The 11,830-nt window shown below is 43.6% G+C and overlaps 3 protein-coding genes across 3 annotated transcripts; 2 read left to right on the top strand and 1 right to left on the bottom strand.

Moving 5' to 3' along the window:
* The first annotated feature begins 2,627 nt into the window (after positions 1-2,627).
* On the top strand, positions 2,628-4,626 carry LOC133018749 (myocilin-like). Its single transcript, XM_061085180.1, has 3 exons — positions 2,628-3,111; positions 3,595-3,699; positions 3,824-4,626. Exons 1-3 carry the CDS (start codon positions 2,628-2,630, stop codon positions 4,624-4,626), a joined length of 1,392 nt encoding a protein of 463 aa, XP_060941163.1.
* Positions 4,627-6,034: 1,408 nt separating this feature from the next.
* On the bottom strand, positions 6,035-8,882 carry LOC133018204 (polyisoprenoid diphosphate/phosphate phosphohydrolase PLPP6-like). The gene is made up of 2 exons (XM_061084522.1): positions 7,813-8,882; positions 6,035-7,070 (listed from the first exon to the last, which is right to left on the bottom strand). Exons 1-2 carry the CDS (start codon positions 8,150-8,152, stop codon positions 6,649-6,651), a joined length of 762 nt encoding a protein of 253 aa, XP_060940505.1. The 5' UTR covers positions 8,153-8,882; the 3' UTR covers positions 6,035-6,648.
* LOC133018206 (peroxiredoxin-6-like) lies at positions 8,610-11,501 on the top strand. Its single transcript, XM_061084523.1, has 5 exons — positions 8,610-8,730; positions 9,374-9,530; positions 10,448-10,597; positions 10,742-10,888; positions 10,985-11,501. The coding sequence occupies exons 1-5, from the start codon at positions 8,639-8,641 to the stop codon at positions 11,111-11,113; spliced, it is 675 nt and encodes a 224-aa protein (XP_060940506.1). The 5' UTR covers positions 8,610-8,638; the 3' UTR covers positions 11,114-11,501.
* The last annotated feature ends 329 nt before the right edge of the window (positions 11,502-11,830 follow it).

Here is an 11,830-nt window from a genome sequence, read left to right as displayed (position 1 = left end):
GTCTCACAGCTCTTTGAGCTTTGTTTTCTACCACACCAGGCAGCTAAAGAAACTTCTAAAAACGTCAGTAAATGCTACGACACACAGCAGTGAGATCTGGTTAGCATGCAACTAGCTGGTGGAGTAACCAAAGAGTCATAGACCTTGAGGAGTTGGTAGAGACCAAAAACATCAACAACATTGGACTTACATTCATCAGGTATCTAGAGATATGACTCTGTATACATTATTACATTGCTCAATAAGGGTTCATGGCTTAAGTTTGAAACCGAATACTGTTAGGTCTTGTGGAAAAAGCTAAAGGAATGACTGAAACTGCCGATCAGGGTGAGACCACTGTACATTACTGTAAGAATCATTAAATAAAAGAACGCTCTTAGATGTAAATGTTGAGCATTTCAGCAGACAAACACCAAGGTGCTGGTTCCCAGTAGAGCGCCTGCTGGGAGAGCTATTGCTAATGGAAAAGTCTACGTGCACACGTTGTGATCTTCTGTTCTCTCAGGGGCTGACAGAGGAGCCGGGAACTTTTACAGGTGGCCTGAGTCGTTATGTTACATAAGGAAAAACACACCTCAGTGGGAAAAACATTGTGGAATACGGGTGACTTTCCATAGAGCCGTAAAACAGACAGCTTAACTAGGCAGCAGACGGATCTTGTGGAACTAAACACAGATGTGCTCTGCAAGTTGCTTTAGGCTTAACTGCCGTTGGTATTTTTATGAAATATCTTTGTAACAGCCAAGCTGGACAACCTCAGCATAGTGATTATGAAAAATGACAAATGGTAAGAAATGACAGTGGAAGAAGTGTTGAGGTCCTGAGACAGGACTTGTTAACAGTTCATAACAATGATTCATGATTGTTTTTACCTCAATAATGTTTTGTTGGACGCAAGTGGTGAAATATTTCCTCTATGTTCATCAAGAAACAGACCAAGTCCCAGTCATATCACATGGAGACAGGTGGGTTCCATGTCTCAGTGTAAAGACTCTAACGGATGTTTATCATCATAAAAATAACTATTCTCCGAGTCAAAGACAAATCTATGGAATACAAATAGTCAACACTTACACATACAGAGTTACCAGAGGATGAAACCTACTGAATCCTACTGACAATAACACCACAATTAGGTTCATTAGGGTTTGTGTTTACTGATATTTCTTAACAATGATCGCATCAATCCTCAAATTTGGTATAGATATTCATGGTGCCTGTAAGAACACTCTTAAGGACTTTGGTGAGCACCTCACTTCACCTCCACCAACAGCTTTCCAGAACAATTTTGCTATTCATCCACATTCCTACAGTGCATCTATGTGCAGCACCTTTACTGTCAATCACAGACTCTGCACAGCAGTCAGGGGCAATTTAGGGTTCGGTGTCTGGACAGAATGTGGGAGACTGGGATTAAACCATTACATTACATTTAATTTAGCTGACGCTTTTTTCCAAAGCGATTTACAATAAGTGCATTCAACCCCTAGGGTACAAAAAGTCTTCAAAAATAAAGCAAAACTACAAAGTGCTATAAGTAAGTGCCACTTAAGTACTACTAAATTGTTAGTTTCAAATTGTATTCAAGGTAAAGTTGGAAGAGATATGTTTCTAGTTTGCGGCGGAAGATGTGTAAACTTTCTGATGTCCAGATGTTGATGGGGAGCTCATTCCACCATTTAGGAGCCAGGACAGTAAACAGTCTTGATTTTAATGAGAAACCACCAACAGTCTGGTTAGTGGACAAACCTCTCTACCTCCCGTGCCACAGCCACATCAGCCAATATCTAATAGAACAAAATTTACCTTGATGTGTGACCATCAGGTTCAAGATTGTGATTGTCAAATGCAAGAAATTGTGAAGGTAGGCAGATGTAAAGTGTCCTTCTCAGGATGAATTTCATAATATTTGATTTAAACATGCTATCATGTCCAGTTAAGATAGTGTGAACGGCAAACATTATTTCTTATTTCAACACCTCAAAGCCCCACAATGCCAGAGCAAAGATTGACTGAGTCACGACGAGTCATGCTGATTTATTGGCATGAAGGCTAGAGTTTGAGGAAATGATGAGGTTACTTTGTAAGAAAGGATGAGCAACAACATCAGAATCTTCTCCATTTCCTCAGGTAGCCAGCCGGTGCCAGACATCCTGTCCTGCTGTGAAAGAGGAAGAAAAGTGCCAATGTGCCCTGGGGCTTTCAAAATGCTGGCTTCAGATTCAGGAATTCTGAGACACTTGCCCTCTATAGCACAAATTTCTCCTCGTCACAAAATGTTTGGTGTCAGTCGCGCGGTGGTTTAATTGCAAAAGTATCAGTGGACCTCTACACACAAACACACACACACACACACACACACACACACACACACACACACTCACATACTACACACCCCCTTGGCTATTTCATTACCTGCCACACTCCTCGTCCCCTCCCACTCCCTGACTGTAAACTCTATAAATATCCTTCTCTGAGCATTGCTGGGATTCAGACACTGACCTGCACTGACCAGTGACACTCCGGTAGAGCTCAAATAAGAAAGGATCTGTATCCTCTAAAGGAAGGTAAACAACTGCAGGCACTCCTTAACCTGAAGATCGTCGCCTGTGTCTGCCTCCTTCAACATGTGGCTCCAAGTCTCTCTCCTGTGTCTGTCCTGCTTGATCCTGTCAAGCCAGAGCCAGGCCACAGACCGAGCCTCCCTCCGCCGCTCCAATGACTCTGCTGGACGCTGCCACTACACCTTCACCGTGGCCAGCCCACAGGAGTCCAGCTGCCCTGGAGGCAGCGTGAAACCAGAGATGGATGGAGTCATGTCGCGGGTCATCTTGCTGGAGGCTTTGGTCAGCCAGATCCTGGCAGGAGCAGACGGAGGCACGAGGACCAGGGTCGAGTCTAACATGGAAGAGGGTCTCCAGGAAGCTTATGCCCAGGTCACCAGGGAAAGAAACCAGCTGCAGCAGGACAAGGAGCGTCTGAACAAGCAGCTCCAGGAGCTGCAGAGGAGAGTGGGCGAGCTGAGCCAGGAGGCAGAGAGCCTCAGGCAGAAGCCCTGCCAGGAGACTCACACCTCAGGGGGGGCTCAGCATGACAGCAGACCTGTCAGTGGTATGTACATCCCCAAGCAAAGGGAAACTCCACATAAATTAAATACACATTTTTCTCCCCATATTTTCTGTATATTTTGCTGGGGACAACTTCTGTTTCCCATTTTTGTGGTTGACCTGGGCTATGAAAAGTCTCCCAGGGCATCAGGTCAGGTTGCAGTTCAAGTCATCCCAGGTTGAGTAATGGGATAGGAATTTACAACACACACTCTTTTATGGCTTTGTCCCTCATGCTTGTCTGTTTACTTGGCATAATCATTTTCGGGAGAGCCACAACAGGGTTAAAGTTGAACCTGCTATGATCTGAGGCAAATATATGAGACACTGAAACTTTGATGTTATCTGTGTCGGAGCTAACTCTAGTTTATCTGTAGCTTACCAATACCCAACGTGATAATTTTCAGCCATATTCTTTTCAAAAGCACTCCCACATTTGGACTTTTGTAATTTAATGTTTTTTTTTATACATCTCTCTCTTCTTCAGACCCTGCGTTTGACTTTAAGAATGGGGCGTACCAGGAGATGAAGGCTGAGGTGACAAAGGTTCAAGCATCCCACCTTAATCCTGATGGAAATCAAACCATCACAGGTAGAAGCTGCTCGAACTTTCCTAATATTTGGCAGGGCGTTGATGAAATTTAATTTCTTTGTAAATATTTCTGTGAATATATATAAAAATACCATGATGTTTCACTCTCTTTTTTCCTCCATAGACTGTGGAGAGCTGCTGTCAGTGGGAGATCCTGTGCTGCACAGGAAGGCTGACAGTATCACAGGCAAATATGGGGTGTGGCTGCAGGACCCAGAGCCTCAGGGCCCTCATTACACCAACGAGACTGTGTGGCGCATTGACGCAGTTGGCAAAGATGTCCGTCAGCTCTTTGCATTTGAAGACATGGATCAGTTCTCCCGAGGCTTCCCCATGAAGGTCTTGGTCCTGCCGGAGCCCGTGGAGAGCACGGGGGCGACCATCTACCGCGGCTCCCTCTACTACCAGCGCAAACGAAGCCGTTCCCTGATCCGCTACAACCTGACCTCTGAGAGCCTGGCGTCACGTCGGGAGCTACCTCACGCCGGCTTCCACGGCCAGTTCCCTTACTCCTGGGGAGGCTACACAGACATTGACCTTGCGGTGGACGAACAAGGCTTGTGGGCCATCTACAGCACAAGCAAGGCAAAAGGCGCCGTTGTGATTGCCCAGCTGGACCCAGAGAGCCTGGCCGTGAAGAAGACCTGGGAGACCAACATCAGGAAGAACACAGTGGCCAACGCCTTCATGGTGTGTGGACGCCTGTACACGGTGGCCAGCTACACTGCACCCAACACCACCATCAACTACGTGTTTGACACGGCCACTGGCACCCGGCGGGAAGTCGCTGTGCCGTTCAAGAACAGGTACCGTTACACCAGCATGCTGGACTATAACCACGACCAGAGGAAGCTGTACGCATGGGACAACTTCCACATGGTCACCTATGAAATCAGAGTGGGCAGAGCCAATCAGGGCAGCAGCTAGAGGAAACAGACAGAGAAACTGCTGCTGTTTACTGGACTGTTCTGGTGCAAGTGAATGTGATAAAACATATACTCATTAACATTTTATTGAGGCTATTGTTAAGATTGTCGTCAATGTGTTTTTACATCATTAAAATCTATTTTGTCTATTTGTGCTGTAAATAAGATGTATAACGACGACGGAGAAATATTGATGGAGCGGTGACAGAACTGATGATCTCAGTTATAATTAAGAACAGAAATGATGGTTTAAAAAGTTAAATATTTTTGTTGTCTGTTAATAAATGTTCCTGTTATTTAAGTTCTCAATAAAAACTAAGAAAGTAATTCCTGCTTGTGTCATAATTTTTGTTTTCAATTTGACATTCTATCAACAGAAGCTTTGTGCTATAATATTGTTTAAAGAGTAAACCTAAAACAGGTATCTGTCTCTGGCATAAGATATAACTTACCAAAACATACAATTTCTCCATATATATATATATATATATATATATATATATATATATATATATATATATATATATATATATATATATATATATGCATGTATATATGTATATTGATGACAGTATGCATATATACTGTATGTATATATGTGTGTGCAAAGTAAATATACCTCTATACCAAAACAGCTCCTCATAGCGCTAATCTACCCACATATTTTAATTTAAACAATTGAACTTTACGGCCAAAATATCCACAAGCTTAACTGAGTAGTGCTTTGTGAAAAGTCTAACACTTTTGTTTAGGCTACTTTTGTTTGTTGCCTTGTAACCGATGCATCTATAAACACTAATGTCACATCCATAGCTTAGTTGCTAACATGGCTATCATTTTTAAAATATTCCGCTGTGGTCAAATACAAGTCAGGCACCTGATGGAGCTAATTCAACATCATTTAAAATCTTACTGTTAACAGCTGAGAGTAAGGTGCTTAAGTTTGTGTTATTTCAGTTATTAATACAGTTTGTATCGGGGCTTATTTATTATTGTTTTAATAATCACTTGTGTCCTTAGATGACACACCCACTCCTCACCTGTATGGATAGATGGAGAAATATCTAGTGTCTGTGTACTTGAAGACTTGAGCTTATAAACACAGATCCAGTCTCTGAGCTCAGCCCACATTAGTGACAAAGTTCAGAACCAGCTGATGTGGTTATGTGCACTGCACACACCCCATACTGCCTTTTGCAGCTGCATGTTTTTCTTATGAATATGCACTGCCCTCTGTGGACAACCGGCTGCATCTGCATGTAACACACATCTTCCAGCTCTACTCACAGTTTATTCTAATGCAGTTAGGCATTGGAAAAACTAGAGGACTTGTCTGCTCTCTGTAGGATCTTTTACAGGTTAAACCTGAACCCATTCAAACTCAGCACATGTTTGGTGGAAGTTTATTTTCAAAATTGCGATTGGTATGTTCATCAACTGTGTAAGACGAGATGGGATGTATTACAATAATAATGACAGTCAGGAGACAGGGTGGCAGCTGACGGAAACTGAGGTAAGTGTGAGTTGGCTTCCCCCCCTACCAGCGGTCACACAAATAGAAATTACCCACAGTGTGTTGTCGCCGAGAACAAAACCACACACCCGCCATGAAGCAGTGTGTCAGGGAGCACTGTGCCATTGTCAGACAGCAGTTACATGCGACAGTTACACCACACATCCTGAAACTCCCACGCTGTCTCAGTAAGACACACAACTACACCTACAACTTATATTAATTTGATTTTAATATTTAAAAAAGGGTTTAGTTAAAGTTAGCTTTGGTTTCAGGCTGTGATTAGGTCACCAGGTTTGTGGTGCAAACAATAGCATGTATGCATGAACAACTTGCCAGTGACAGCCCACAGCATCAATTTTAATATTTCCACCTAATTCTTAAGATAATACACAATAGAATAGAAATACTGGAGTCATTTTGATACAATTCAATTCAGTTTTTCATGTACACAGACTCGTGCTACACATCCCATATTATAAGTTGACACATCACACAACTGCACCAAAACTAATGTTTCCAAGCAGCCATCCAGAGACCACCATAAGCCCTGTTGAGTGTCTCTCGCAGTTGCATGAGCAGCACGTCCTGAAGGCATTCCCAGGTCACCCACAGCCTTTCTACCAAGCTGTACTGACAGTAACCCATGGCCAGGCCAAAGCCCACATCTGTCACATAGTGTCTGGCGAGCAGCAGCCGGGACAGGCTCACCAGGAAGGCCCAGCCCACGACCAGCACTCGCATGGAGGCTGTGTCCACCAGCTGGGCCAGGAAGAACCGAGCACACATGGCCGCCCGCGTTGCGTGGCCCGAGGGGAACGAGTAACGCTCCTCGAAGAAGGTGGAGAGGATGTCCGAGCGGTTCTGTGCGGGCCTTCGACGTCTCACCAGAGTCTTCACAACTCTGACCAGCAGCAGGTCCAACAACAGAGCTGTGAGGAAGACAGAGATACAGTGTACACTGACTCAAATCAAACCAAATATCACACCTATTTCAAAAGCCATTGTCTAAAAAAATCATTTTTAAAGGATCTTATTACTCACTGATCTCACTTCCTATCAATATTCATTTTTATATCAGTTAACTTGTGTCATTAAAGCCCAGACATTCAAGTAGTTACAGTTCTGCTATGACTGGTCCATAAGAAGAGGTATAACAGCTCATAATATTTCCAGAACACGCTCATCTGATTAAAGTAGCTAGAAAAGCTTTGACACTTGGTGGACAGATGAGGATGTTGCCTGTAATGCTGGGCTATTTGAATATATATTATCATCATGCAGTTCAACAAAGCCACCAGTGACTGCCAAACTTTGAAATTGGCACAAATGTGCAAAATAACGCACTGGATTTACCAAAAGCTGATGTGGTGGGTAATATAAACATGTGTAAGGATGATTTTGTGAGTAAAAATGTGGTTATTTAAAGAGGAAAGAAATCCAAACCACACTCAAGGCAAAGTTAAAGATACTGTTAAATCTTGCAGCAGAATAAGTTAAAGGGTTTTTATCTGGAGGACAGTTTTTACATTACATTACATGTCATTTTGGCTGACGCTTTTGTCCCAAGCGACTTACAATTAGTACACTCAACATTTATGAGGGGCCATTTAGGGGGTTCAGTATCTTGCCAAGGACACTTCAACAGGACTTCAACAGGAGAACCATTGTTACCCAGGGCCAAATTCAGCATGATCTCCTGCTCTGCCGCCGTCTCTCCCCGGAGCAGAGTGTACAGGGTGCCGATGAGCCACGGGAGAACATGTCCGGAGAACTCCAGCAGGCGCACCAGGGGCCGTATGCTGCCCCACGGGGACTCCTCGCAGGCGCACACGCCGAGCCGCTTGGACAGCCACAGATCTATTGCCAGCAAAAAACGCAGCGTTATGGCGAATATCGGCTGATTTAAACTAACGGTGAAGTTCTCTGTTGGAGAGCCAGAGGGGACGTAAGAACAGCTGGAGATCCGGCGGCTCCCACGGCAACTGTTCCGTCTGGACGTCGGTGAGGACATTTTGGTTTGATGGCGCGTCCCTCGCAAATGTATCCGCCCTTCTCCAGGGAGCACCTGTGGCCAGTAAACACTTTAATCCTGCTGGTCACATGAAAAAACATCCGGCCAACTGGACAGTCAGGAGGTGGAATGTGACCGGGTCAGAACTGGACCACTGTCGTATCCTCCTCCTATTAACATGAATTAAAAGTTGATGATGCCCCGATTTATGCTGAAATTATAAACAACATATGCAGGTGGAGAAAAGTGTCAATGATGCATCTTTGCCAATAAATTAAAGTGCATGGTTGGAAATTAGGCATGTGCGTAAAAGTGCGCCGGTGCGTAAAAGGCGCGTTGGTGCGTTATATCCATCCCCATTGAACTGGTGCTTCTGTAAATAGAAAAGCTGTTCACAGGAAAGTTTCCCCCGCCTCTTCCTCATCTCTCTTGGTATCATCCGAGCAGCTGCTGAACACAAGCGCACCTCCACTGCTCACACTGAATATGCCGGGACTGCTGCTCGGAGATGTGTTTCCTGACTTCGAGGCAGAGGCCACCACCGGCACAATTAAACTCCACGAGTTTCTCGGTGATTCGTAAGTAGGATCGTTGATTGTGATTGTCATGAATGTTGTGTTTGGTATTGAGTCATAGGCTTGTGCAGGAGCAGTTGGCACGAGAGGAAGAGAGAACTTGGTCCAGTCCATTTCCTGTTACTGACTTCTGCTTTAGAGCTTTCCAGTATCAAATGTAAACCTAATAATGTTTGGCAAAAGAAAAACGTGATGGGGGATATAGGAAGTGACAAGTTAATACTGTCAATGTTCAAATGTGATCAGATGCACAGCTGTTTATGACTTGATAACATGGTAAGCTGACCCCCGCCCCCCCTCCCACACACACACACACACACACACACACACACACACACACACACACACACACACACACACACACACACACACACACACACACACACACACACTAAAGCATGATGCACCATGAACTTGCTGACTTTGTAAAGAATAAGTTATTGTGTGATATAGAGGTCACATCCTGTCAGTGAGGTGTCAGTCACACCACAGCTTTCTAAATGAAGGTATATGGTGCATTCCAACAACAAGCAACATCATTATTCAGAAGTATAAGTATGATGAGAGGAAACTGAGTAAGAGGAAATCTCAGAAAGGGCTAAGCACCGACCCTGAGTGTACACCTGACCTCTCTTTTCAAACCCAGATGGGGAATCTTGTTCTCCCACCCCAGAGACTACACCCCCGTGTGCACCACCGAGCTGGGCCGGGCTGCCAGGCTGCACGGGGAGTTCAGCAAGCGTGGCGTCAAGATGATCGCACTGTCAGTCGACTGCCTGGAGGATCATCACAGCTGGGCCAAGGTGTGATGGTTATACAGCATGTGCTCCCCCACTTACACTGAGACTATTCTCAATTTTCTAAATACTCATTTCGAAAATAATACAAATAAATCTCAAGAAGTCCCATTCTAACTTAGATGGTCATATCTACACATTAAGATAGACACCTATTATGTATTTCTAATGCACTGGTCCATAAGTACAGCACATTAGTGTCTCTGTGTTATAATAAAAGAGCCATCTCTTTCTTAGACTTGTAAAGAATAAAGACAATAGTTTCAGTATGCAGGTCAGAGCCAGGGAGACAGACAGGGTGACCTTTGGCCAATGAGAGCGAAAATATCAGCCCTCGCTCCTATAACACTGTTAAAATTACATTTACATGTCACCTTGTCTGGTCTGGAGTTTCACATTTGAGATCCTTACTGGGTAATTTGCACTAGACTGTTACTATTTGCACTCGACTGTTACTTTTTTTACTACTGTATTATCCCGCCTATTGTGTTTTCATATTTATATATTTATCTGCTCAGTGTATTTATCATTCTTTTATCATACACTACCTCTTAATACTGTACTATTCCATATATATTTCTTACTGTACATATCTTATTTATTTTCATATTCCTCTTTAAATATGCACAATACTCTGCACTTGTACTGCCCTTTTTGAACTTCTGGTTAGATGCTAAACTGCATTTCGTTGTATAAGGACTTGTACTGTGCAATGCCAATAAAGTTGAATCTAAAATCTAATCTAATGTAAAATCAAGTGATCCAATATCCAACAACATAGTCATCCAGGATTTTCTTTTATGGGCGCAGTATTTAAAATCTTTTTAAAACTCCCTTATTTCCCCTATGTGTCACTGTAGAACTGTTTCAAAAGCTCTCTGAAAAGCTCTGACAGACTATAACATGCACTGTGTAATAAGTAGGACATCGTGGCGTACAACTGTGAGGAGTCGGCCTGCTGCTCGCTGCCCTTTCCCATCATAGCGGACAGTAAACGGGAGCTGGCAGTGGCCCTGGGCATGCTGGACCCAGATGCGAAGGACAAAGATGGCATGCCGCTAACTGCCCGCTGTGTAAGCATCTCCGCATCCTCTGCCAAACACAGAATTGCATTTGTTTCTTTTATAGGCTGCCTACATAACTTGTTTCGATCTCCCTTCGTTGGCTGTAAGATATCCTCTCTCTCAGTCTCCATCTCTTCCCTTGGTTCTGGTCAGGTGTTTATCATCGGCCCTGACAAAAGGCTGAAACTGTCGCTGCTCTATCCTGCCACCACAGGACGCAACTTTGATGAGATCCTGAGGGTGGTGGATTCGCTCCAGCTCACAGCAGGGAGAAGAGTGGCCACACCTGCCGACTGGAAGGTACAGTGTGACTTATTTCAACTGCCGACAGCAAAGATAAAACGAATAGGGTAACTGGCCTCCTGCTGCATGTAATAGCCTTGTTTCTTCCTACAGCTTGGAGAGTGTGTGATGGTTCCTCCGAACATGTCTGAGGAGGAGGCTGCTGCTTTGTTCCCAGAAGGCGTCTACACCAAAGACCTGCCCTCTGGCAAGAAGTACCTGCGCTACACACCACAGCCATGAACACTGACTTCTGTCAAATACACTCCGTCTTCACACCGCAGGTCCCCAACATCAGCAGGCGGCCCAGCTGTGAGTTAAAGTAGAAGGAATAAAAATACAGTTGCATTTTAGAGCAACTAGCTCCAGTAATGACATGGTTGAGATGGGAACATATGTGTGTATCACTCAAAGAATAAAACATATATATTTTATAACTAGATTGGCATTCAGTAGAGCGCAAACCACTCTCAAGGCCCAACAGTCCTCTCAAATTTAATCTGACTCCTTAATGTACCTGATTTCTATTTTCATCAACATCCATGAATTATTCTTTGGGGAAATAATAAAAATGTAGAGAAACAGGCCTGATCTTTTGTGTGGACTCACACCAAAACTTGATGGATTCTTCCCTGACCAATATCACATCCTTCAACCAAGTTCTGTTGAAATCCATTTAGTAGTTTCTGCATAATTCTGCTGATAAACAAAAAACAACATTCAATAGAGCAAAAGGACCAAACGTCTCCTTAAGTTCAGCCAACTCACTGCACCATATTTCACACACACATACAGTAGATACCGGTTCCTGTAATGTTCCGTCAATATCATTTACTTATTCCCTGGAAAAAGGACAGAGGTGAAAACACAACATAATTTGCATAGGTGATAAAAAATAAGTTTCTATTAGCAATGATTCTGACTTATATACAAAGTAAATAGAATTGGTTAAATAGTTAA

The sequence above is a fragment of the Limanda limanda genome, chromosome 13, assembly GCF_963576545.1.
Source record: "Limanda limanda chromosome 13, fLimLim1.1, whole genome shotgun sequence".
Classification (NCBI taxonomy): domain Eukaryota; kingdom Metazoa; phylum Chordata; class Actinopteri; order Pleuronectiformes; family Pleuronectidae; genus Limanda; species Limanda limanda.
The sequence above is the reverse complement of the archived record's forward strand: the minus strand, read 5'-3'. Positions and strand labels throughout refer to the sequence as shown.